Source organism: Nuphar pumila, chromosome 4 (genome assembly GCF_984573655.1).
Source record: "Nuphar pumila chromosome 4, dmNupPumi1.hap1.1, whole genome shotgun sequence".
Taxonomy (NCBI): domain Eukaryota; kingdom Viridiplantae; phylum Streptophyta; class Magnoliopsida; order Nymphaeales; family Nymphaeaceae; genus Nuphar; species Nuphar pumila.
Window position 1 is genome coordinate 124,688,965 of NC_143252.1, and position 27,987 is coordinate 124,716,951.

The 27,987-nt window shown below is 36.7% G+C and overlaps 1 protein-coding gene across 1 annotated transcript; it reads right to left on the bottom strand.

The window, feature by feature from the left end:
• Positions 1–78: 78 nt before the first annotated feature.
• LOC149840921 (2-alkenal reductase (NADP(+)-dependent)-like) lies at positions 79–27,956 on the bottom strand. Its single transcript, XM_090003460.1, has 5 exons — positions 27,661–27,956; positions 19,500–19,677; positions 18,493–18,659; positions 18,289–18,371; positions 79–663 (listed from the first exon to the last, which is right to left on the bottom strand). The coding sequence occupies exons 1-5, from the start codon at positions 27,889–27,891 to the stop codon at positions 285–287; spliced, it is 1,038 nt and encodes a 345-aa protein (XP_089859586.1). The 5' UTR covers positions 27,892–27,956; the 3' UTR covers positions 79–284.
• Positions 27,957–27,987: the final 31 nt, after the last annotated feature.

Genomic DNA, 27,987 nt, shown 5'->3' on the forward strand with positions numbered 1-27,987 from the left:
TGGTCTTAATGGAGATGAGAATATGTGAATGAGATGTAGCTCAATAATGATTGACAAAGCAAACACAGGCGAATAATATGTCAATGCATGCAAACATGCAGGACATTTTATGTAAACATATGGTGAAAGTTTATTCATACTACTCCCTTGTTTCTAGTTGCCGGATTACAGAGACACTTTATGCTATTGGCACATGACAGTGATAAAGGTACTAAGCCCCTAGCATGAATGGAGAAAAAGCCAATCAGAACTACACGATGAAGATGACAAAGAGGGGCTAGTGATCACTCCTGAGCAAGAAGAACCACCTGTTTTCCAACATTTTTCCCTTTGAACATCCCAACAAGAGCAGCAGGAGCATTTTCTAAGCCTTCAACCACGTCTTCTATGTAAACTATCTTCTGCTCTTTGATATATCCGAGTACAAATTCTAGGAAATGTGGGTACAAGTGCTTGTGATCTGGTTCAATAAAACCTTGCATCCGGATACGTTTTGATATGAGAGATAACAGGTTGTGTATGCCATCAGTCTTCTGCAGATTGTACTGGGATATCATTCCACATACAGATATCCGTCCATGGACTCGCATGTTCAACAACACCGAATCAAGCATGGGCCCACCCACATTCTCAAAATAGATGTCAATCCCCTCAGGAAAGTACCTGATTATGGATTACCATGAATCAGAATGCTGAAAACCTAAACAGTTGAGATATGCTAAAGATAATCATTTTCAGTGAAAAGAAAGGGAAAGCATTCTTCCATGTAAGCATGTTTTTGTAGTCACAAGTACACTCGGGGTGTGTTTGATACATGGGACTGAAATTAAATGAAAGTACACTATTACAATGCCAATGAGAGGCTACACAAGTGCACAAATATAAAATGGTCACTAATGGACCAACAACAATCTCACAAAGGAGATGACAAATATCACTTCCACAATAGAACAAAGGCACAAAACCTAAAATAAAAAGAATTTTATATTCTCACAAAAATGCTTCACTAGAGACTCACTTATGCTCAAAAGGAGTCAGTCCAATGACTAGTTGGACTGACAGCCCCCAACAGCTATACATATTTGAAAAAAACAAAAGAAAACAAAAAATAAAAATTACAAAAATTAACATTACATTTCAGTCCCTAATGGACTGTGCTAAAATATTATACATAAAATGACCATAATGCCCCTGATATACATATATTTATAAATATATGTATATCAATGATTACATACTATTTTAACACTCTCTCTCAAACGTACGGTGAGATCACCGAAAGTTTGATAAGAAAATACAAGAATCTTGGTAGAGGAATAGATTTTGTGAAAAAATTTGTAATCTGAAACTCAGACTGAACATAGGGCAAATTAATTGTCTCCTTCAAATATTCTTCACGGACGTAGTGACAATCCTGTTAGAAAATAATACATATGTGTATTTTTATTCTGTAATTTTTCTTTTTTATGTAATCTGTCATCAGCTGAACACTGTCAGCTAATGACAGACTGTGTGCAGCACAGTCTGTCAGCTAATGATAGACTGTGTGCACAGTCTCTGTCTACTAAAAAGACGTTGGGACTGTACACAACGGCTCTAATTAGAGTCGTTGGGTACAGCTCAATGACTCCCTCTCTTTCACCCCTCTATAAATAAGGGCCTCCCAGCCCATTGTAATATTATTCAATAAGGGTTTTTATTCCCTTGTGCTCGTTAATAAAATAGTGCATTTTATGCACTTTCTTGCTTTTGTGGTGTGTAGCATTTGAGTACTACTTTGTGCTAGCCTATGTTTTCTTTTGTTTGAAATATCAAGTTATTGTCTGTAAGGCTCTTTACAAATCCATCTCAATATGTTTTGTTCTTTCATGAAAGGTATGATTGTTGGCAATATATATGACACTTTTGTTGTCGCAGCATAGTTTTGAAGGTACTGAAATATCAACTCTCAAATCTGAAAGTAATGCTCACATCCACACAACTTTTATGGTTGTTGTAGTCATCGCCCTATACTCAGCTTCAGTGAAGGATAAAGACACTTTTTGTTGTTTCTTGCATCGCCAAAAGTCACCTAAAAAGACACAAAAACCATAAGTTGAATGACGGTTATTGGGATCTCCTCTCCAGTCAGAATCACTATAAGCAATAAGATTTAAAGGTGAGGAAGAGGATAAGAATAGCCCTTTAGAAATAGTTTTCTAGATGTATCAAACTATTCTCAACACTGCACTTATGTGAACTGATGTGGGCGCATGCTGAAACTGACTTGCATTGTGTAAAGCATGCACAATGTCGGGTCTAAAAATAAAAAAGTATATTAATGATCTAATAAGTTGCCTATAAGGAGTTGGATCATCTAATAGTACTCCGTCTTCAGCTCTCATTTTTGCATTTATTATCTCAGGCGCATCCGCACACTTTGTGTCAGTGATTCCCGAACGTACAACAATATCTGCTGAAAACTTGATTTGAAATAAGATGTATCCTCTTGGCGAATAAGCTACTTCAATTCTTAGAAAATATCTCAAAAAACCAGTCAGTCATATCAAAATATTTTTTAAGCATAATTTTAATTTTTTCAATTTTCTTTCGATCATTTTTAGTGATGATCATATCATCAACATACAAAATAAGAATAATAAGTGAGGTACTTGTAGATCTTACAAACAAAGCAGTGTCAATGTAACAGGATTTAAAATCAAAGTTCAATACAGTAGTACTAAACTGATTATACCATGCTTTAGGGGCTTGCTTAAGCCCATACAAAGCCTTTTGAAATCGAAGAACCATACCCTTTTCAATAGTCAAACCAGGAGGGGGATCCATATACACTTCTTCATTTAAATTTTCATTTAAGAATGCATTTTTAACATCTAATTAATATATAGGTCATTTTCTAATAGACGGTACTGCAATTAGAGTCCTAACTCTGGTCATACGGGCTACTGGGGCAAATGTCTCCTTATAATCTATTTCATATTCCTAAGATTATCCTTTTACAACTAATCGTGTTTTATATCTTTCTAGGGACCCATCACATTTTGTTTTTATTTTAAAGACCCATCTACACACTAAAGTCTTTTTTTCTTTGCGAAGAGGTTGAATTATCCAAGTATGGGCTTTATGCAGTGCATCTAATTCTCTTTTATGTTTTTAGCTTCATTGTAGTTAGATGGTTCATGATATGAATGGATAGCTAGAAGGCAAGCCCTATAATTTGGAGAGAAAGATTCATATAACACAAATCTAGTTGGAGTCCTATGGATTCGTTCAGATCTTCTAACACTAGTTTCCTCAATATTTGTTGATTGATTATATCTTTCAAAGGCACATGGATGCTCTCTATTATCTCGTCTAGAATATTGTAAAAGATTTTGGGATGGTTCGCTTTCTTCATTAGAGTCATTAATAGACTCGAAATTTCTAGTTTCATTATCAATTTCATTATTTGATTTAGGTAATAAATCAAATAAAAAGGCATACTCGGTTTCCTCCTTGGATTTTTCAAAATCAAATCCATTTTCTTTTTCAAGAAAAGTCACATTTCTAGAAACATAAATCTTGTCATTTGTTTAATCATAGCATTGATAGCATTTTTTTTTTCGGCATATCCAAGAAAATCACATTTTATAGCTTTGGGAGAGAGTTTGTTATATTTTTCAAGAAGCACAAAACACTTACATCCAAATACCCTTACCCTTAGTCTTTTCAAGTCAAGAGAAATTTTAAAAAGTCTTTCAATTGGAGATTTGTCTTTCAAAACTTGATAAGGTATTCTATTTATTAGGCATATTGTGGTGAGTGCAGCTTCGACCCAAAATTGTTTTGGAACATCCTTTGAAATAAGAAAGGTTCTAGCAGTTTTAATAATGTGACGATGCTTTCTTTCGGAAATACCATTTTGTTAAGGAGTCTTTAAACAAAATCGTTGGTGTATAATACCATGAGCTTTTAGATATGATTGAAATTCATTTGAAAGAAACTTTCCCCCTGAGTCGGAGCGGAAGACTTTAATATTTGTTTTAAATTGGTTTTTAACAAGGTTATAAAAAATTTTAAAATACGAAAAAACTCCTGATTTAAGCTTGAGGAAGAAAATCCAAGTATGTCTACTGAAATCATCTATGAATGTAACATAATATGAGCATCCTCCTTTTGACATGACAGAAGCAGGACTCCATACATCTGAATGCACTAATTCAAAATTTTCACTAGATGAAGAGGTTTTTGATCCAAAAGGAATCATTTGCATTTTTTCAAGTATACAGTCTTCACATACAAAATCTTTATCTTTATAAAAATTTTCCAAAAATGAAAAATGAGATAGTTTGGATATACTTGGGTATCCTAATCTTTTATGCCAAATATTTAAATCCATGTATTTGACATAATTACAAAAAGAGTTTTGGGGGTAGATATAAAAAATCCATATAGTAGAGATCTTCTCTTTTATGGCCTTGCCAAATCAGCTTTTCTTACTAGAGATCCTACACCCAATAAGCCTTAGATGAGAAGAAGATTTTCCACCTATTATCGAAAATTTGAGAAACTGAAAAAGGTTTAAAACTTTAAATCTAATTTTGGAATAACCCTTACATTTGGAACAAAAAAGTTTTTTGAAGTGTCTTTGAGATTTCCTATACTTTTAACTTTTAAAGAAGTTGTGAAAGTATCTTCAACAAGATACTATTATCAAGACCTTAATATTCTTGATGACAAGCACGGGCACACATGCACAATAAGCACTCTTAGAACACTTGTGCACAAAAGCACAACTCACTAAATCTCACAAATGCACGAAGGCATAAAAGAATAAAAGCTTTATTGAAGAACACATGGGCTTTGACACAAAGCCTTAAGAAATATAAAGGGGATAACCCCTATTTATAACAACACAAAAGGAGCCTTGGAGGGGCCCCACTCATAGACGTTGGAGCCCCTCCAACGGTCACAAATGTGACCGTTGGAGGGGCCCAACGTCTATTTGAGTGGCCCCCCCAAGGTACCTTTTAGGTACTAATTAAAAAGAAAAAGAAAAAATAGAAGAAAAGAAAGAATAAAAATAATTACAATCACATTCATAAAGTGAATGTGCGTAAAACAATGGAAATGACTAAACTACACATGTGACTAAAATAAGGAAATATATATTTTATATATATAAATGGATAATACACACATATATATATATATCATATATATATATATATATATATATATGTATTATCCTTTATATATGTAAAATATATAAGATTACAAGGTTTCGTAATACAATTTAACACCCCCCCCCCCCGCAAACTTAGGGTAGGATGACCGAAAGTTTGCTAAGGAGGAAATTGAACCGCGGAGCACACAAAGCTTTGGTGAAGAAATCTACTAATTGATATTCTGAAGTTACATAAGGAAGATCTATAACTCCTTTTAGATACGCTTCTCGAACATAGTGACAGTCCATCTCAATGTGTTTAGTCCGCTCATGAAAAGTATGATTTTTGGCAATGTATATTGCACTCTTGTTATCACAGCATAGCTTGGTGAGCCCTTCTATTGTGATCCCCATATCTTCTAATAGTTGATGAATCCATACAATTTTCATGGTAGTAGTTGTCATGGCACGATATTCAACTTCTGTTGAGGATAGAGACACTTTTTGTTGCTTCTTACATCTCCATGAGATCAGTGAGTCTTCTAAAAATACACAAAAACCAGTGGTGGAGTGACGATTATTTGGGTTACCTCCCCAATCAGAGTCAGTATAAGCAATTAACTTTAATTCAGAAGAAGAGGACAAGAATACTCCCTTATTTAGGGTGCCCTTTATGTATCTTACGACCCGCAAGATGGCACTCATGTGGACAAATGTTGGTGCATGTTGGAACTGACTTGCAGTATGAACTGCATGAAAGATATATGGTCTAGTAATACTCAAATACATTAATGATCCCACAAGTTGTCTGTAGGGAGTGGGATCGGATAGAAGAATACTATCATCAATCTTCATTTTGGCTCCTACTATAGCAGAAGTTTCACAAACCTTATCATCTGTAATACATGACCTGTCAATAATCTCAGAGGCAAGCTTAGTTTGAGATAAAAAATACCCTTTATGAGAGTAAGCAAATTCAAAACCCAAAAAATAAGTTAGAAATCCTAAATCAGACATTTCAAATTTATCCTTCAAAATTGTTTTTATGCCTTTAACTCCCTTAGAATAACTTACGGTTATAAGCATATCATCCACATATAAGAGCAGAATGACAATCTATGCATTAGTTTTTCTAACAAATAAGGCAGTGTCAGTGAAACAGGATGAAAAACCATTTTCTAACATTACGGAGTTAAATCTATCATACCAAGTCTTGGGGGCTTGTTTTAAACCATAAAGTGCTTTCTGAAGACGAAACACTTTTCCTTCGGGAGTCTTCATTCCTGGTGGAGCCTTCATATATACCTCTTCATTCATATCACCATTTAAGAAAGCATTTTTAACATCCATTTGATAAATGTTTCATTTGTTGATTGAGGCAACGGTGATGAGACATCGGACAGTGACCATTCGGGCCACAAGGGCAAAAGTTTCTTTATAGTCAATCTTGTATTCTTGACTATATCCCTTTGCTACTAATCGAGCCTTACATCTCTCAAGAGATCCATCGCTCTTAGTTTTAACCTTAAAACCCATCTACATCTTATTGCTTTCTTACCCTTAGGGAGATCTTGGAACTCCCAAGTCTTAGCCCTGTTGAGAGCTGAAAGCTCACATTCTATTGCTTTCAGCCATTCATGATTCTTTCTGGCTTCTTCAAAATTTCTGGGTTATATATAGGAATGAATGGCGCTAAGGCAGGCTCTATGTTTAGGGGTAAAAGAATTATATGAAATAAACCTAGAAGGCATCTTTCTGCTTCTCTCAGTCCTACATAGGTTTTCAGCATTTGTTGAATTGAAACTATTAGGTTCACTGCATTTTTCAATTGCACTCCTAAAATTGTTTCTATCTCTATGGGTATATGTTATGGGATCTCTCAATGATTCTTCGTTACTATGTTGGGAGATAGGGGGATGGGATGAACCATCTTCTTTATCAATGACTTCATTATGATCACTATCATCATCATGTGCTAACATTTCAAATAAAAATGAGTAATTCATATTTTCTTCAAAAGGTTCTCTCCTTTCAAAGCCATTAACATTTTCCAAAAAACTCACATTTTTTGAGACATATAGCTTATTATTCTTAATATCATAATAACGAAACCCTTTTTGGATTTCGAAATACCCGAGAAAAGCGCAGGCAATAGCTTTAGGTGAAAGTTTGTCGTTCTTGTCAGTAAGAACGAAACATTTACAGTCGAAAATTCTCAACCGACTATAGTCGGGTTCTTTGGTATATAATTTTTCAAAAGGCGAGATATTGTTTAAATTTTTAAAAGGTAGCCGATTTATCAGGTAGACAGATGCTAAAGTTGCCTCAGCCCAAAAACCTTTTGGGATGTTTTGAGAAACAAGTAAAGTTCGAGTTGTCTCTATTATATGTCTATGCTTCCTTTCGGCTAATCTATTTTGTTGTGGAGTTTTTGGACATGATCTTTGGTGAAGAATATCATGGCTTTCAAGATAATTTTTTAATTCACTTGAAAGGTATTCTCCACCAGAGTCGATCATAAAAAATTTTAGATTCTCATTAAATTGATTTTTAATCATCATATGATAGGTTTTAAAGGTCGAAAAAACTTCATATTTATGTTTAAGAAAATAAATCCAACAATATCTCGTGAACTCGTCAACAAAAATGACATAATATGCGAAGCCTCCTTTTGATAAAACGAGTGTCGGTCCCCATACATCCGAATAGACAATTTCAAAGGGTCTTGTTGTAAACATAGATCTTTGACAAAAAGGCAATTTTTTCATTTTCCCAAGTATACAGTCGTTACAAGTGAAATCACTTTTACATAGACTTTTAACAAAAGGTAAATGAAAAATGTTTACAATATTTGGGTGTCCAAGTCTCTTATGCCACACATATCCTTTTGTTGGACAACATTACAAAATGGGTGTTTTGGAATTTGAAGGGTATCAACATAGTATAGATCGCCCTTCCTAGAGCCTTCCTCAATCAATCTCCCAGACTGGCAATCCTGTATCCAACATTTGTTAGATGAAAACTTTATATCACACCCATAATCCTAGAGTTGAGAAACGAAAAGCAAATTTAAGTTTAATTTTGGTATAAATCTAATTTTTGGAATAAAGAACCCTTGTTTTTCAAATTTTTCTATTCTTTTAACTTCAAGGGATGTTCCATCCGCAGTTGAAACAAAGGAATGAGAGGAAGTTTTAGAATATTCGAAAAAAGAACTAAAACTTGGGGTCATGTGAAAAGAAGCACCCAAATCCAAAAGCCAAGAGGTCTTACCGGGAGGAGAAGAGTTTGACATGACGGCTCCAGAAATACCCCCTTTTAGAAGAGGTTGAAGTGCATCCACGATTTGTTGCAACGAGAGAGCTCCATTTGAAGATGATGATCACTCTTCATTTTGAGGTTGGGATGTGGTAGCCATGGCTAGTAACTTTTTCCACTTTGGGCAAATAGGCTTGATGTGCCCTGGTTCCTTAGAAAAGTGGCACAAAAGCTTGCTCTAATCCCTCTTCCCTCCTTGACCATGTGGGTTTTGATTCTTGAAGTGAGGAGGCTTGTAGGTCCTTAAGTTGCTCCCCGGTCTTGAGACGACATTAGCTCCCTCATTTTCTTTGTTGTTGGAAGGTGTAGCAAGAACACTTGGGTTGTTTTTGCTTATACCCATATGAGTTTCTTCCCCCCTTAGTTTAGTAATTACATCTTCAAGAGAGGAGGAAGTGAAGGCGGATAAAAGAGAAGACCGAATTTGTTCGAATTCGGGCCTAAGCCCATTCAAAAAATTAAAAAATCTATCTTCTTCCAATTGTTTATGACGGAGCACTATGGCTTATCCGCTCTACTTGGGTTCGAGCATAGCAAGCTCGTCCCAAATAGAAGAGAGTTTGGCAAAATACTCTCTTATCGTCATTTATCCTTGATGAAGAGTTAGCGCCCTCTTTTGGAGGTAATACTTATGAGAAAAGTCCCTAGAGGTGTAAATCTTAAGGTACTCCTATGCTTGAGAAGCCTTCTTAAACTTGATAATATTGGCGTTAATCCTTGTTCCTACGGATGAAAAAAATCATTAGAGGATTTTAAAATTTCTTATTTCCTATTCTTCATGCTTTTTGGTGTAGTCATCAAGAGCCTTGGCTCTTTCTTCGCCTTCAAGGATTTTTATTTTTCCTTCTTCCATCAAGGTTATCTTTAGCTCCGGTTCGGAAATCGAGCCTTGGACATAGCCCCAAAACCTTTTTCCTTTGATATGAGCCTCCATGTTTTCGGCCCAAACATGATAGTTGGATCCACTGAGTTTGAAGCCGAGAGAGAAATGGGAGTCTTTTTCAACCATTAGAGAGAAAAGTCGATGAAAAAGAATACGTACCACAAAGAATTTTTAGACCTTTCTTAATAGAGAAGTCTTCTAAAATATTGGATGAACAAGAGCATCCACTCCAATCTCTAAAAAATTGAGAGCATGCTTTTCGAGGCACCGAAAAGAGGGAGAATCCACACGATTTTTCTTTCTCCAACCGAGCTTTGATACCATGTGAAAGTATCTTCAACAAGATACTATTATCAAGACCTTAATATTCTTGATGACTAGCACGTGCACACTGAAAGAAAGGAGCCTTCAATCTCCACGCTTACCTGCAAGAGAGAAAGAGAGAGAGGGGAGAGAGAGAGAAGGGAGAGAGATTTCAGAAAGAGGTGTTCAGTCGTGTATTGGCTGACCCTTTCATTCTATTTAAAAGTATTAAGTAAAAATAAAACTAGGGTACAGAAATACCCTTTTTAACATGTTAATTTACATTTACACCAATTGGGTCTGGACCCGATCCAATATATAAATGGATCGGGTCAGACATATACACAGTGATGACTTCTTTTCAGCCTCCCTCAAGTTGTGCATGGTGCTGAACCATGTACAACTTGCTTTTCAGAAACCAAAATTTGTCCTTCGTCAACCCTTTAGTGAGAATGTCAGCAACTTGTTCTTCAGTTGGCACATACATAGGCTCAATCTCTTTATCTTCAACCTTTTTTCTAATAAAATGTTGATATATTTCAATGTGCTTTGCTCGACTATGATGGATGGGATTGAAGGACATGTTGATGGCACTTTGATTGTCACACAGCAACAGTGACTGAGCAATCGGTTCTCCCATTTCTGTCAGGAGATGTCTTATCCATGTAGCCTCGGCCGTGGCAGTGGCCATGGATCTGTATTCAGCCTCAGTGCTCGATCTAGCAACCGCCTTTTGTTTTCTACTGCTCCAGGATACCAAGTTTGGCCCAATAAAGCTGCAATAACCGAATACTGATCGTCGTTCGTCTGGATCACCCGCCCAATCAGCATTAACATAAGTGACGATCTCATGGCCCTCATGGCCCCCGCCTGGATCTAATTCCCTTTTCTTGTATACCAGCCCATCACCAATTGTACCCTTCAGGTAACGAAGTATACGTTTGACTGCCTCCATATGTGACATACGAGGTTCATGCATAAACTGGGATACCTGATTAACCGAATATACTATATCAGGTCTAGTAAAAGTCAGATATTGCAACATGCCAACTAAGCTGCGATACTTAGTGAGATCTTCATATATGTCCCCGTCTTTTGAACTCAGTTTCTGATGAATGACACTTGGAGTTGTCAACGGCTTACAATCTGTCATGCCTGCTCTGCTGAGAATGTCCAACGTGTATTTGTGCTGAGTAAGGGTGAGTGTATCATTTCTTTTATCAACTTCTACCCCAAGAAAATATCGCAGCTCTCCCAAATCTTTCATCTTAAATCTCTAATTTAATAACTCCTCCACCTGCTCAATGTGACTTTTACAGTTCCCTGTGATGATGATGTCATCTACATATATTAATAGGAAAGTAGTGACTCCTTGTTCATTGTGAATAAATAATGAGTGATCCAGAAGGGACCGAGAGAAGCCATGTCGTTGTATCTCTAGAGAAAAACTGTCGAACCAGGAACGAGAGGCTTGTTTCAAGCCATAGAGAGCTCTCTTTAACTTGCATACATATTCTTTGGCTTCTCGTTGTGCATATCCAGTGGGTTGTTTCATGTATACTTCCTCTTTTAAATCCCCGTGCAGAAAAGCATTTTTTACATCCAGTTGGCTCAATGACCAACTATATTTAATAGCTAGACCCAACACAATGTGAATGGTCCCCATTTTAACTACATGACTGAAAGTTTCATCAAAGTCTTGGCCTTCCTCTTGTGTAAATCCCTTGGCTACAAGTCTAGCCTTGTACCTTTCAATGCTCCCGTCTGGTTTATACTTTATCTTGTACACCCATTTTGACCCAACAACATTTCTGTTTAGTGGCCTGGGTACAATCTCCCATGTTCCACATTCATGAAGAGCTTCCATTTCTTCATTCATTGCTTCAACCCATCTTCTAGAGCTCGCAGCTTGATAGAACATGAAGGGCTCTTCCTCTTTACTTATGGATGTCAAGAACAACTGAAAATCCAATGAAAATTTTTTATAACTTATCCACCTGTCAAGTGGATGTCGAATCCTTGAGGATCTTCTGATATCCATTGTCTGTGAAGATGGGTCCGTACTCGTACAAGAGACAAATGAGGGCTCTTTTTCTCGCCGGGTGTACACAATACCTTTATACCTTGCTGGCTCCAAGACATGTGGAACAGTTTCTTCCATTTGAGTTTCATTTGCTGATTCCTCATGTGTCTCCTTCTGACTGCAATTTTCTGGACAGTCTACTCTATCATTGGAAAAAAGTTCTGAATTTAACCATGGATAGTATACCTCAATGCTGGGGCTTGAGTTATCAGCATGAAGGGTTGAATTAGCATCCTGAACATCAAAGCTCATCTCATCGAAAATTACATTCCTTGATATCTTGACACGCTTAGTCAGAGGATCATAGCACCTGTACCCTTTGTAGTCTTCTGCATATCCTATAAACCTGCATTTTAAGGCTTTATCTTGGAACTTGTGTCTGAGTGAGCTGTCAATGTGAACATAGCAAACAGACCCAAACACACGTAATGCATGGTAATCAGGTTGTATGCCAAAAAGAGACAAAATTTGGTGACTTATTTTCTAAGATACTCATGGGCAATCGATTTATCACATGGACTGTGGAGTGAAAGGCCTCAGTCCATAATGATACAGGAAGATTGCTCCCGTGCATCATACTCATTGCCGTCTCTATAATATGTCGATGCTTCCTTTCAGCAATCCCATTTTGTTGAGGTGTATGCGGGCAAGACACTCTTCTCTTTATCCCATTATGTTGAAGGAAACCAACAAAGTCATTCGAGGAGAATTCACCTCCTCCATCACACTGAAAATTAAGAATGTTGGTAGAGAAATGATTTTGAACAAAAGAATGAAATCTTTGGAACAATCCAAAAACTTATGATTTGTGCTTCATAAAAAATATCCAAGTATAACGTGAGTAACTATCAATGAAAATAAGATAGTATTTACTGTCAGAAAGAGAAATAATTGGGGCAGGACCCCAGACATCTGAACAAATGACCTCAAATGGCCTTGAAGCTCTTTTATTGATGGAAGCAAATGGTAGGACATGACTCTTACATAAAAGACAACTAGAACACTTTGTATCAACGACCTCTGAACTCAGATTGGACTTAGGAATAAAATTATTCAAGACAAGTTTTTCAATAAAATGACGACCACAATGGCCAAGACGACTATGCCAAAGTCTTGGCTTATTACATTCAGAAATATTGAATATAAAATCAAAATCAAAAAATTGACGCTGGTGAGACTTCAAGGATGAATAGTCAGAATGAACGGAGGAAGGATCTTCTTGAAAGATATACATGTTGCCCCCATCGTTTTCCTTCAGCGAATGTCTTCCTCGTGCAAAGATCCTTGACATAAACAGAAGAGGGAGTAAATTCAACTGAAGCATTGGCATTATCAACAAGTTTTGAGACAGAAACAATGTTCTTTTGAATATTAGGTGCATGGATGACACTTGGAAGTTTAAGAGAAGACTTTGACATTGGTATAATGGCATTTCCAGTATGTGAGATCGAGTGATGAGATCCATCTCCTGTGACTATGCTATTCTTACCAACATAAGGTGTAAGAGTCAAGAGTTTACCTGCATCACCTGTGACATGAGTAGCTGCTCCAGAATCGACATATTTGCTTCATATTCAATCCTGCCAAGGCTGCCAACAGCAACTCCTTTACTTCTTCATCCTTCCTAGCCTCTGCTTGTGGAGCTTTCCCTTTGTTTTGAGGATTAAACCAACAATTTGCTTTAATGTGTCCTTTCTTGTTGCATAGGAAACAAGTGGGAATGGGTCTTTGTCCTTGTATATTGGGTGTCAGAAGTATGCCACGACCTCCATAGGTGTTTCTCCTTGGGCCTCCTTTTCCTCGAAAAGAGCTTCCTCGTCCTCGGCCATAACTCATTCCCATAGCCAGCACATTTTGTGTTCCTGAATTCCCATAAGAATCTTCAGAAGATCCTTTCAGGGTCATCTCATATTGCAATAACTTCGCACGAAGATCTTCAAACTTTGGAAGTTCTGGTAAACATAATAAGGTAGTCGTCATAACATGATAGTCTGACCCCAATCCACTCAAGGTTTGTTGTACTTTATCCTTTTCACTGACAAGACACCCAACAACAGCCAGCTGGTCCGTGATGTCTTTCATTTTGTTCAAGTATTCCATAACAGACATGGAATCTTTCTTCAGCATTTGAAACTCTCGCTTAAGATACATAATTCTTGCCTCAGAAATTTGTGAATACGTCTGAAGTAACTCATCCCACAGTTCCTTGGTTGTACAATCATCAAGAAGAGCAATGAGGACTTCCTGTGAGAGAGTTGAAGTGATGTAGGCCACTAACGATTGATCCCTCCTCATCCAAGCAACATATTCTGGGTTCTTGCGAAGAACAACAGACTGTTCTCCTTTATCGTTCGCCTTTTCTTGTGAGAGGAATTCTGGAGGTGATGGAACAGATCCATCCAGATGACCAGAGAGGTCCTGACTCTTTATAAATGGAATGATCTGTCTTTTCCAGGTTAAGAAATTGAAGTTATTCAATTTTTCAGAGACTAGTTGACCGAGAAAGCTTGAGGACAAACATGACTGTCCATAAGAGGAATCCATTCACAGCAGAGGACTCGGCTAACAGGGTTTTAGGTATATCACAGCCAAGGTTTCGACTGACAGGGCACTCGGCTGTCACTTAGGTATAGATCAGCAGAAATGGGAATCACGCACAGCAGAAAAGAAAAAGAGATACAGCAGTTCCAATATAGAGCAGTTCCAGAACCCACGAAAACAACAGTTTTAGGATCGCGCACAGCAGTTCCAACATGGGAGATACAACAGTTCCAGAACCCACAAAAATAGCAGTTTTAGAATCACGCACAGCAGTTCCAGTCACCCACGAAAACAGTAATTTCAGAATCACGAACTCAGAAATATTTTCACACAGCCGAAATATTTCCAGAAAGGGTCGATTTCCACGAAACAGCAGTTTCGGAATCACGAACTCAGAAATACATTTTTCAGAATCACGAACTCACCGTGAATATTTCCAGAAAGGGTCGATTTAGATTTAGAATCACGAACTCACCGTGAAAAAATTTCAGAAAGAATCGACTGTCACCGTGAAACAGTCACCGTGAAAGGGATCTGTCTTTTACCGAGAAATCGAGCCACCGTGAAACAGTCACCGTGAAATCGAGTCACCGTGAAATCGAGCCACCGTGAATCAAAAGCAGCTCTTCACGCACAATCGTCACGTTGCTCTGATACCATGAAAGAAAGGAGCCTTCAATCTCCACGCTTACCTGCAAGAGAGAAAGAGAGAGAGGGGAGAGAGAGAGAGAGAAGGGAGAGAGATTTCAGAAAGAGGTGTTCAGTCGTGTATCGGCTGACCCTTTCATTCTATTTAAAAGTATTAAGTAAAAATAAAACTAGGGTACAGAAATACCCTTTTTAACATGTTAATTTACATTTACACCAATTGGGTCTGGACCCGATCCAATATATAAATGGATCGGGTCAGACATATACACAGTGATGACTTCTTTTCACAAACATGCACAATAAGCACTCTTAGAACACTTGTGCACAAAAGCACAACTCACTAAATCTCACAAATGCACGAAGGCATAAAAGAATAAAAGCTTTATTGAAGAACACATGGGCTTTGACACAAAGCCTTAAGAAATACAAAGGGGAGAACCCTTATTTATAACAACACAAAAGGAGCCTTGGAGGGGCTCCACTCATAGATGTTGGAGCCCCTCCAACGGTCACAAATGTGACCGTTGGAGGGGCCCAACGTCTATTTGAGTGGGGCCCCCAAGGTACCTTTTAGGTACTAATTAAAAAGAAAAAGAAAAAATAGAAGAAAAGAAAGAATAAAAATAATTACAATCACTCATAAAGTGAATGTGCGTAAAACAGTGGAAATGACTAAACTACCCCTATGACTAAAATAAGGAAATATATATTTTATATATATAAATGGATAATACACACACACACATATATATATATATGTATATATATATATGTATGTATCATATATATATATATATATATATATGTATGTATTATCCTTTATATACGTAAAAGATATAGGATTACAAGGTTTCGTAATACAATTTAACAGAAGTGTCATCGGCAGTTGACACACATGAAAAGTATGAATTGGTGCAATCGGATAGTAAGGATTCATTATATGTCATATGAAAAGAAACTCCTGAATCCAAAATCAAAGTAGACTTATCCGGAGAAGAAGAGGAGATGTCGGTGCCAGATGTAGAAGAAGTGGCTTTAAGAATATGTGAGACGGCCTCCGCTATTTGAGCAATTGTCAAATCATTGAAATTGTTTTCTTTCTTGACATCTTGAGATTCTTCACTTAAGGCGGCTACCTTTTTAAATTTGGGACAATCCGGTCTTATATGTTCAGGTTCCTTACAATGATGACAAATGATTTTGCCCTTGTATCCTCCTCCATTATGCCCTTCTTCATGGTTTTTCCTCTCAAAGTGAGGAGGTTTATATATTTTTACAAAGTTTTCGAGTCTTGCCATGACAAGGACCTCATCATTGGACTTATGCATGCCAAGTCTTATTTCATCTTGGCAAATTTGTGCAAGAGCATCACTTATAGAAGGAGTTGAGGTCCTATGAAGTAAAGAGAACCTAACTTGTTCAAATTCCGGCTGGAGGCCATAAAGGAAAGAGAAAAGATTTTCTATTACAATTTGAGATTTTCTTATTTCAATAGCCGAACCTTCTCATTTAGGTTCTAACATGGCTAATTCACCCCAAATAGGGGATAAAAGCCCATAGAAATCTCTTACGCTTTTGTCTCATTGTTTTGCATTACGTACCTTGTCTTGGAGATAATATAGCCTAACCATATCTTTTTGAATGACGGAATTTTAAGAAGATCAATGAATCGCATGCCTTCTTAAACTTGATGATATTGGTGGCAATCTTAAATTCCATAGTATTCAAAAACCAAGAGAGAATTTGAGCGTTACTCACTTTCAATCTTTCAATTTATCTTGGTATTCTTGTAAAAACATTTATTTTTCTTCTTCGGACAAAACTTTGACTTGATCTCCTTCTTTTCTAATCAATTTAAGTTGGGGTTCATTAGTGGAGCCACTAACAAAACCCATAGTAATTTTTCTTTGACGTGATTCTCCATTATCGTCGCCCACATCAAATAGTTGTTCTCATTTAGGGTGGAATCTCTTTCTCCCATAATGATTGCAAAAATTTGAGTAGGGGAATAAGGATGATGAATACGTTCGTAAAGAGCACCACCACAAGTAAGATCACCAAGAAAGCTTTTTCAAGAACCTTGCTCTGATACCATGAAATGAAACGAAACGAAAGTGCACTATTACAATGCCAAAGAGAGGCTACACAAGTATAAAATGGTCACTAATAGACCAACAACAATCTCACAAAGGAGAAGACAAATATCACTTCCACAATAGAACAAAGGCACAAAGCCTAAAATAAAAAGAGGAATTTTATATTCTCACAAAAATGCTTCTTAAAAGCATGCATTACAAGAGAGAGTGAGGCTCTATTTATAGACCCTCACTTATGCTCAAAAGGGGGCAGTGCAACAGTCGTTGGACTGCCTCTAACGGTCAGAATTATGATCGTTGGGGGCAGTCCAATGACTAGTTGGACTGACAACCCCCAACGGCTATACATATTTGAAAAAAACAAAAGAAACAAAAAATTTAAAATTACATTTCAGTCCATAATGAACTGTGCTAAAATACTATACATAAAATGGCCATAATGCCCCTGATATACGTATATTTATAAATATACGTATATCAGTGATTACATACTATTTTAACAAGGACACACACCGCTGCAGGGACAAAGTGACCCCTACAGCATGCATCCCATGTTTGATACGCTCCAGTCACACCCCTAGGGGTGCAACTGTTGAGTACAGGACAAATGCTGCACATTCGGCCTGGTGCTATGTGACATAGATACTCCATTTTGGCTCCCATTCCATATCCCCCTATATGCTAGTCATATTGAAAACTTCATAAAAATGGCTGTATCCCCATATCTGCAGCCGCATCCATGTGACATAGGTCCGGTGCAATGTTGTTCGGTGTATGAAACAGGCCCTCACGGAACAGTGAAATACCAATACAAGTTTCTCACTGTAAGCATTCTTTTGTGACTGATTTTTTTCCTGCAACTCGCAAGCTTCCTTGTGCTTTATAATTGGAAAGAATTTGTCTTAACTAGCATTCTTTAGTAGAAACTTTCAAATTTAGAGAACATAAATGTGTACATGTGTGCATGCATAGGGTGTTCATGAATGCTAAGGAAAATATGGATTGAGCTAATTTAGAATGAGTTTTGAGTTTAACACAGCAGCTGACTTTCAAATCGTTTCCATGCTTTAGGTACGTGAAGTTTGTCTCACCACTACCAATGTTTACACTTGCTCATCTCAATATCAAATCTAACTGATGTAGAAGTTTTTCACAAAAATACAGGAAAGCATATGAAACATTGATAAGCATGAGTAGTGTAATTACATGTAGCTGGTCACTCTTAAAATAGAAAAAAATTGCAAAGGTGCTTTCAATTTGAGTTTACCTTTTCAAAGCGGCATCCATGTCATGCTCTTCTTTATAGTTAAATCCCTCATTAAACCCAAGTTTATTCTTCAGTAGATCAACCTGAATTTAATTCATGTTTTTAACAAATAAGAAAACAATGATTAAAGAATTGTAGATATGGAAAATCAAGTTCATCTTCTCATAACATGATATACAGTACGTTGTAAATGAACAGAGTTACCTTTTCTTTGCTACCTGCACTTCCAACTACATAGCAATCTGACAACTTGGCAAATTGCCCAACAAGCTGCCCAACTGCCCCTGATGCTGCTGATACATATACATATTCTCCTTTCTTTGGGGAACAAATTTCATAAAGCCCAACATATGCTGTAAGTCCAGGCATACCTAAAATGGCATGCACCATAAATACTGACAATCTTATCATAGACAAGGGATATGTAAGGTCTGTAATCCCAAAAAATAGCAGCGGCAGCCAACTGTTTAGACAAACTCCACGGTCCTGGATCTAGGATGAAAACCATCATTTGGACAGTTAACCTTGGAAACTATCAGACACTTTCTATGGCAGGTCCCAGTACCTGGAGAAATTTGGAGCCACCATTTGTGGGCTCAAGCAATAAATGTATGTATTTACTCATGTGATTCCATGTCTGATATGGTCACACATAATATAAATAACAACAGAGATTACTGGCATTAGCGAAAACCTAGTCAAGTTATAATGGTTAATGTTGACTGTTTCATAATAAGATCAGCTACACCTTATTTGGCCAACCAAGGAGAAAAAATTGACCGTCACTAAGGAGAAATCATCTCAATATTTCATATATATATATATATATATATGAAAGGTTGAGATCAGGTGATATAACTCACCGCCTTCCAAGTTGTGCAAATGTTAGAAGTTGGTTCAATTGATTCAGTACGATGAACCTAGAGAAAAGTTTGGTTGGAATGAACATATAACAGGAATTTTTGGAATTCCTTGGGAATTCCTGATTGGTGCTGAACTCACTATATTACAAAATTGAATTTCTTGTAAACAATCAGCCTAAATTACATCAGGAACATAACAAGCAGCAAGGCTAGCATCCATTGTCAAAAGCAAAACAACATAAAAAATAAGGTTAGCACAAGCAACCAACCAAAAATTTGAATAGGAAATGAAAAAAAAATTAGGTATCATCTGAGAGAAAAAGATTAAAAAAAAAGAGGAAGTGATACCTAGAATGCCTGTGTAGTAGGAAAGTGGGACGCTAGTATCTGTGATTTTGATGAGAGTCTGAGGTGATGATATCAAGCTGTACTCTTCCCATCCAGTGATTCCCCAGACCAAGTCTCCCACCTTGAAATCAGGATGTCCTGAGTCCACTACTTTAGAGACACCATAGCCAGTTATGACCTTGAAAGAAGCAAAAGAGGTATTAGCAGAAGAGAAGCAAAGTAAGACATACGTATGGAAGAGGGGGAAGAAAGAAAACTCCAAATCACAGAACAGGGGGGAAGAAAGAAAGCTCCAAATCACTGTGTAAGGTTCTTGGATTCAATCTCATAGACACAACCACTGTCTCTGAACCGAAGGCTAGAGACATAAACTTAGCGGCCGGAGACAAGTTGTTCGTTTAAATGTCGTGATTGACTCAAGTTGATCTGACGACCACCACAAGCTAAACTATGAGCTTCCCTTATTGATGACAGGGAAAAAAAAGAGAAATGTCACCAATGAAGGTTATAGTGGAATAAAGAAAAGAAGAAAAAGTATCTCTAACTTAGAGGAGGAATGAGTTGAATCAACTCATGCAATCAGAAGAATTCACTGGGTTTTCCCAATCCAAACTGAAAAATCTGCAAACTGGGCATTCCATAATCCCAATTGAATTAGCCAACTATAAATTGATTTTTTAAAGCATATCAAAGAGCCACGAGTAATTTACAAACCGCATATGTAACATTCCTCAAAAATCCAACATTTTTAAAACTTTTCCAAACCCAAATTTTGTGAAAATTTTGAAACCTTTTATTCATTACAAAATTTTACATGATTCCCAAAAGTAATATGTCAACAAGTTCATTTATGGCCACATTTCAACCGTTCCAAATACTAGACGGCCCACCTGAGCGCAAACGCAAGTGTATATTAGCCTTCTAGTATCAGATCCAATATAGAATCATCTATAAATACAACTTAATTGAGGTTATTACTTTAAGAATCCTCACACGTAGAAAAATACGAAAGACGAAATTTATTTAAGGTTTAAAACAATTAAGGAGTTACGTAAAAAATTAAATTTTCAAAGTATAAGCATAACCATTGTATAAGTGAAAGGACAAAATTCAAAAATATTTTCATTCCAAAATATTACAATTATTCAAAACGTAAAGATCCAGACATAAAAAGGTTAAATTGTTACAAGTTTATAACCATAAAAAATTATCTAGGTCCTTAAGGGATTGTAATAGGTAAGAGTGAAGCCTTCAGCCGCGCAACAACCCACACTTCGCTTCAGTCCTCCACAAAGTTATCTATAATGTTGTAAGGCATCAACCACTTGCCCGTAGAAAACCTAAAACTAAACTTGGAGAATACAAATCAAGTTTGTAATGGTACAATCAAAGTGTGATTCCCATCATTAAAAAAATGAGAGTCAAGGGAATCCACATCAAAACATTCAATCACATTTATCATCATTCATTCCATGGCATTCATAATTGTGTAAGTTGTATTCATAAAACTCAAACTCACATTCATTTTTATTCATGGCATTAAACATTACATTCATTCATATTCATGACATGTGTTCACATAAATGAATGAGAATTCATAATTCATAGCATGTTGTAATGTAAAATAAAACACAACAATCTATAAAAATGTAAACTTTCACTTTCTTTATCCTCAAAAAGAGCATACTCATGACTATGATATGCAGTATTTAAATTATTAATTCTCATGTCCATTCTCAGAATATTTATGCACCTTTACATTCAAATATATATAATAGGTCATGCTTTGACCTTTTCTTTGTGTCTCACACATACAAGCACCTCATGTGCAACAAACAAGCTCGAGACTTATATTAACAGGTCAATCACATAACCATAAACATGTCTTTTTCATTCACATATAAAATTCATATGCAATGAATTATACAAACATTAACAGTCTCTACATATTCACATCCATATGTTTATGTATATGATAGCAGTGATTTTAAAAATCTAATTCATTGTTTCTCTTGTTTATTTAAACTCATCTGATACAAAAGATGGTATAGACATCCCGAAACAATCATAGAAGTATTTATTATTTTCTGTATTTTATTTGTCCTCTTATGGCTTAACTGTTTTTTTTAGCGATTCAACCCTGCAATGCAGCAGTTGAAAGAACAGACCCAAAGTCCTAAGTCTTGGCATACACTAAAACAAAATCGCTAGCAAAAAATCGGGCATGCATCCCTAACTCTGCAGAGCTGTGGTACTACCACCTAGGACTCATTGGTAGACCTATCCCTTAATCTCCATGGGACGGCGACAAGAGGCGCCGTCAGCCCTCAAAAACTCAAGATATCCCACGAGGCTTATATCGCTCTTTTCTCTCTCGCAAGGATAAGAGATCGAGACAGACCCAGCCATCTCAGAGAGTCCGACTTCACCGGCACCTCAAATGGACGTATGGTCAGGGTTATCTTTATTATTAAGTCTTAGGTCACAGTCAAGTATCATTATCTCACAGAATAACCCTCTCATGCCCGCATGCATGATATCAATAGTTCATGCCCTCTCACACGACTAAAATAGTTTATGCCATATGCATGACTTAATCTTACATGCTCTCGTGCATGTACATGACATAATTATAATTACTTTCATGCATGATCTTATCATGTCATGATTTATGCTACACATGCTCTCATGTATGATTCATTTCTGACATGCTTTCATGTATGATATCAATTATAACATACCTTACGCATGATTCTTCCACATGTATTTCTTTGCATGAACATGTCATAAATGATTTAAAATTTTTTTCATGCTTAATATATATCGCATCATAATTCAACACACAAACATTATACATGTTAGAACGTATTTATATTCTCAATATGATTCATTTATTTCAAGACATCCATTCAAAATTCATGTTTTATATACGTAACATGCTTTACCAAATTATCATATCATACAAACATTCACGGTAAACATATCAATTACAATTAATCATGCAATACTCATTTCACACAATGCATGGTCAAACATGTACCTACAGCAAATACATTTCATATTCTGCTATCTAAAATCATGACAAGTATGATCTCCGAACTACAACAAGAAAATCACTTTTATTTGCATACATTCAAATCATGCTAAGCATGATCTCCGAACTACAGTCATAACAGTCCTAGATATGCACAACTAGGTGGCTTGTGTGAGCAAAAAGATGTTGCATACAATAAAAATAAATTCGTTGTGCGAGGCATTTGCACCACATACCTGTGAAGATGTCTACGAAGAGACAATACGCATATAAGCATAAATACTTAAAAAGGAAGTGCACGAAGGCACTCTCATAACACTTGAACACAATATGCAAAAAGCGTATAAATAATAAACATGCAATAATGCATGTATTTCATAAAAAGGAAGCAAGTGCTTGAGACTCTCAAGCTTATTTTACAACAAGGGGGAACACCCCTATTTATACAAGAAAGAAGAGGTGCAAGAGGGGGCTCCCCAAAGGAGTCGTTGGGGAGCTCCCAACGGTCACAATTGTGACCGTTGGGGGCTCCCCAACGACTCTATTGGGGAGACCCCCAATGCACCTTTTAGAATATGCAAAAAGGAAAAAATAAAATAAAAAGAATTACAAAAATAAAAGGAAAAAAATACAGCATATTCCAAATGGAATATGCGCAAAATGTAAAAAGACTGAAATACCCTTTTCGGGTAAAAAGAGAAAAATGTATAAATATATATACTTATATATAGAGATACGTATACATATAACATATGTATATGTATCTCTATGTATATAAGTATATATATTTATACTTACAATAATGTTTTTGAGTATACATTTTAACAATACCTACCATAGGTAAACACCCGATTTGCAATTTGCATTAATTTCAATGCGCATGACTTTTTTAACCGCAAACGATACTTAGCAATAAGTATCATTTATTTTCTCATTTTCGTACCTGCAAATCAATTAGCATAGTGCAATATATAAATCTCTAAGCATTTTTTTGACATTACAACTAAACTATTAATTTCATCTAAGCACATTCCATTTGCGAACATAAACTATACATGTGTACGTGCAAAGACCGCATTCGCGATGTGCGTGTTAACATGGTTAACTACGCACATTCAACACATGTGCATGTTTATTATGCAAACTATGAAATTAAAAGCTTATCTATAATATATATAAAACTAATTTCAAAACAAAGTTTCAAACATGCATATCTAGACTTTGAAAACCCTTTTTAAAACCTTATTCGCAAACCACATTCAAAAACAAGGATTCGATCTCATATAGGCATTTCACCGAACACTTGGCGTGCGGCGAAATTCTCAAGGCATACTCAACTTCGAAATTATACATGGTTAACAATGTTAATACACTAAACTAATCATGATAATAACAAAATAAACGAAATTGCCAATTTAATTCTTGCAAAACCATCTAATTAGGCATTTCTAAACTTGATTTGCTAAATTTGCATTACGCTATGATTCTTACGCAACCTAGTACTAAAATACACTAAATTAATACCAAACAACAAGAATTTACATTCTACAAATTTAGTTTAGGAATCCTACCATTGTGATACGAAGAAAAAGTAGCAGGAGTCAAAAACCAAGAAGTTCCATGAGAACTACAATTGATTTGCCACGTAGGCAAAACACTGAATACTTGGTGTGCGACACACAACAACAAGCAAAAACACCTGAACAGGGTCAACTAGGCGTCCTCTCATAGTGGGAGAGTGCTACAATGTTGCACACATAATGAGAAACTTATCGAAATATGTTTTCGCATACAAGCAAAAAAATTTATAATGTAAATCGGTAACTCGATTGGTGAAAACCATGAAACAACATACTAAAAAGTCCAAAACAAGATTGGACAACTGTGTGGAGAAAACAGGAAAAGCACGAAAAAAATATTGGCTAAGAGAAAGATACACTTACTCTCATGGCTGACAAAGTGTTGACAGCAGCCCGGCACGATTCCCAATGCTGGGAATCGGGCATGCAAAATGAGAAAATCTGAAATCACTGAAATCGACAATTAAAGGCTTCGATACGAAAAATAAAACATCATTTGGATCATCGCCAGGAGCATGAAGAATTGATATGCAAACCCGTCCATCAGGATAAACATTTGGATGTTGCATTTCCGATGCAAACCTGACAGATGGAGGACTGTTCGCATAACTAAGTGGGAAGCTCAGTATTGCGTAGAAATGGCCTCCATTACTGGAACCCCCACCCACCCCCCCACCCCCCATCAAGACCGATTGATGAGCATGAACAAATAAACAAGCACCCAAGCAAAAAATCAAACAAGGAACAACTCTTCCTTGCACATCACGAACTCCGATAGCCTATGTCACACGAACTCTTCTAACAGGACACCGCACCCACGTCGCACCCGCACCCAGGCGGGTGTGACACTTGGACATAGCTTCCTTTATGTTAGGTGAAGTCAATCACACCGAGGTTCATTTCTATCCAAAAGTAGATTCAGTTAACCCTAATCAAGTCCATTTTTATCTATATTATTTATATATATATATATAAATATATATATATAAATACATAAATGCACACAAATACACAGTGTTAACTTAAAACTGTTAATATATATATATATATATATATATATATATATATATATCCTTCCCGCACCCCCGCATCCAAGCTTTTTTAAAGTGCCGCATCCGCATCCGCACTGGCACCCGCACCTATGTGACATAGCCGATAGCAAGGTACGCAATATCATCGCAAACAATTTAGAGGGTGGATGAAGAACTTCCAAACTTATTAAGGGAAGCAACCAATTTAACTAAACAAACACTTTGACAATCAAAATTCCCCACCCCAACGGCGATATTCGAGCCGACCCACAGGCGATGTTCACCTAATTTGGCACTTGCAAGGCCATTTGGGTGGCAACTTCCAGCAGACAAGGGTGGCCCGACAGAGGTCGGGTGCCTATGTCGACAAAAGAGGGGGCAGCGAACAGGGTTGGTGTAGGCAAACCCAAAAGAGAAAGATGGAGAGTGACCCGACAGTCGTGGTCAATGGATGGGGTGTCCGATTGGTGGCTGGTGAAAGTGGCTCTTGTTGGTGGTGTCGTCGTGACAGAGTAGCAACACGAGAGAGTGGGGAAAATCGGCGAGAAAAGGGGTTGGCAGTGGTGGTGGATTGTGATTCGACAGAAGGGGAGGACGGGCGATGGTCGGTTGGTGGGAACGTGGCCAGCGCCGGTAGGGAGTGGCAAGAAGCAACTGAAGGAAGGGAGAGGGTTTCGTTGGAGGAGAAGGGGAAAATAGGAATTATAAGAGAGAAGGGGTGTAAAGGTGAGGGCTTTGGAGTGAAAAAGGAAAAGAAGAGTGGGGAGGGTCAGCTGCGTGAAAGAGGTTTCTTCACTAGCAGCAACAATGCCCTAAGCCCAAAGATAAAAAAACAATCCAAACTCGGTTTCAATTTGGGTCCGGTTTGGTCTGGTATTATCCCACTCTAAAAGTCAATAAAAAAATTTAATACGGACCTAAACCTAATTAACGAATACAAATTATTATTATTATTATTATATATTTTAAACAAATATTTGTTTTAAAACAGAATCATAATTAAAAATATAATATAATATTTGTTTAATTGCATGACACCCTTAAAATTAAATGTTTGGATCTAATCTGTACAGAATTCAGGTCTATTTTAAAATCCCCTAATTTTTTTTCAAATTAGTTTCTTACGTTTTATTCGCATTAATTACTCATCTAAATTTAAATAGTTCAAGGTTTTGGTATTTTCTAAAATAGTAATTTATTGATTAGAGCATTTCTCATAAATTATTTTATGACCAAAATACCCTTTTTAAGCAATTTTTCTGAAAATCATTAAAATGTGTCCTCGAGAATACCTAGATGAGTTGTGACTCACTAAAATAATGAATTTTAATAATAATTTAAATGTTTTAAACAATATTTTGTCTGAAATAATACTTGAAATTACTATTTTACCTTTATTAGCCAAAACTAGGTAATTTGGCGTGTATAATACCAATACCTGCAAATAAAAAAAATAAGAATACATCTCTAATTCATCGATAAAGCTGAGTTCTTTATTTATTTATAATCTAAAAAATCTACAAGTTTTACAGCCTATCATCATGAAAAATCTGCAATCGGGCCAATCCACAATCCCACTTCAATTAGCCAACATAACTGATTCTTTAAACCAAACAATAGAGCCACGAGTAATGCACAAATTGCTTTATCATCCATCGACCTTTTAAGCAAAGGCATGCGCCTCATAGATATTACTTAAACGGTCAACCACTATGAAAAAGTAAACCGTTTTCTACGACATCTATTCTCTTCCTGCCCTATCTTTATATAGTAAAAATGTTATTAGGAAAGTAACAAACTTTCAAACCAAATGCATGTAAGAATGAAATACCTTCCCAATAATCATGCAATGGATGTCTTCAAAAGGATCACGATTAATCAACATATTACATAGTTCTCGGTTATGCGGCTCCCTGCAAAAACTTGTTTAAAGATTCTGCTATAATTGAACATCGTGGCATAAGATAGAACACCATCAATTTCATGAAATCCAGTGTTTCCAATACCAACTTGCTCATGTTTGAGCAAGAATTGGTCGCTTTTCACACGGTACCTAAAGCATTCGTTGCCGCTTCATGGTTTAATGAAGAAAAGGTATCAAACTAGCAAGTGGTAGGAGTAGGACCGACCACCTCAACCATCTTTGAGGCACTCGCAGTGGTCATGAAACCCCAACAAACCAGTCACAGCCAATCACCCAATTACATCATCTCATCTGTTAATTATTAAGACCCCATGACCATGAGTACTCTAGTCTACACCGATGCCATTGAGTGGACAAAAGTGCCCAAAAATAAAGCATCTCACACCACCATGAGAAAATTGGCACATTTGAATTACACTGAAGTCGTTCTAAATTCAAACCGCTTATATATTAAAAAAGAAAAAGAAGAGAGAGAGAGAGAGAGAGAGAGAGATTCTCAACCCTATTGAGGAAACCCACAAACAAAAGGGAGGATAACAAAGGCAAAGAAGAAATGGAAGGTTACACCGATTTGGGTGGTGATCAGACTTACGGATCCAGGGGTGAAGGAGAGGGTGTATCCACCGGGTCCTGGAGGGGACATCTTCCCCCGCATGTAGGGATCACAGGATAAGTAGAGGTTCTTGAGCAGGACGGCCTGTGATCCATGGGGAAGCTTGGTCTTGATGGTGGTGCAAGCCAAGACCATGTCCTTCTCTTCAGGGAAACCCCTCACATAGTCCCTGAACAGCACCTGCTTGTTCTTCACCTCTTCCTCCACCATTCTCTCTCTCTCTCTCTCTCTCTCTCTCTCTCTCTCTCTCTCTATATATATATATATATATATATATATATATATATATATATATATATATATATA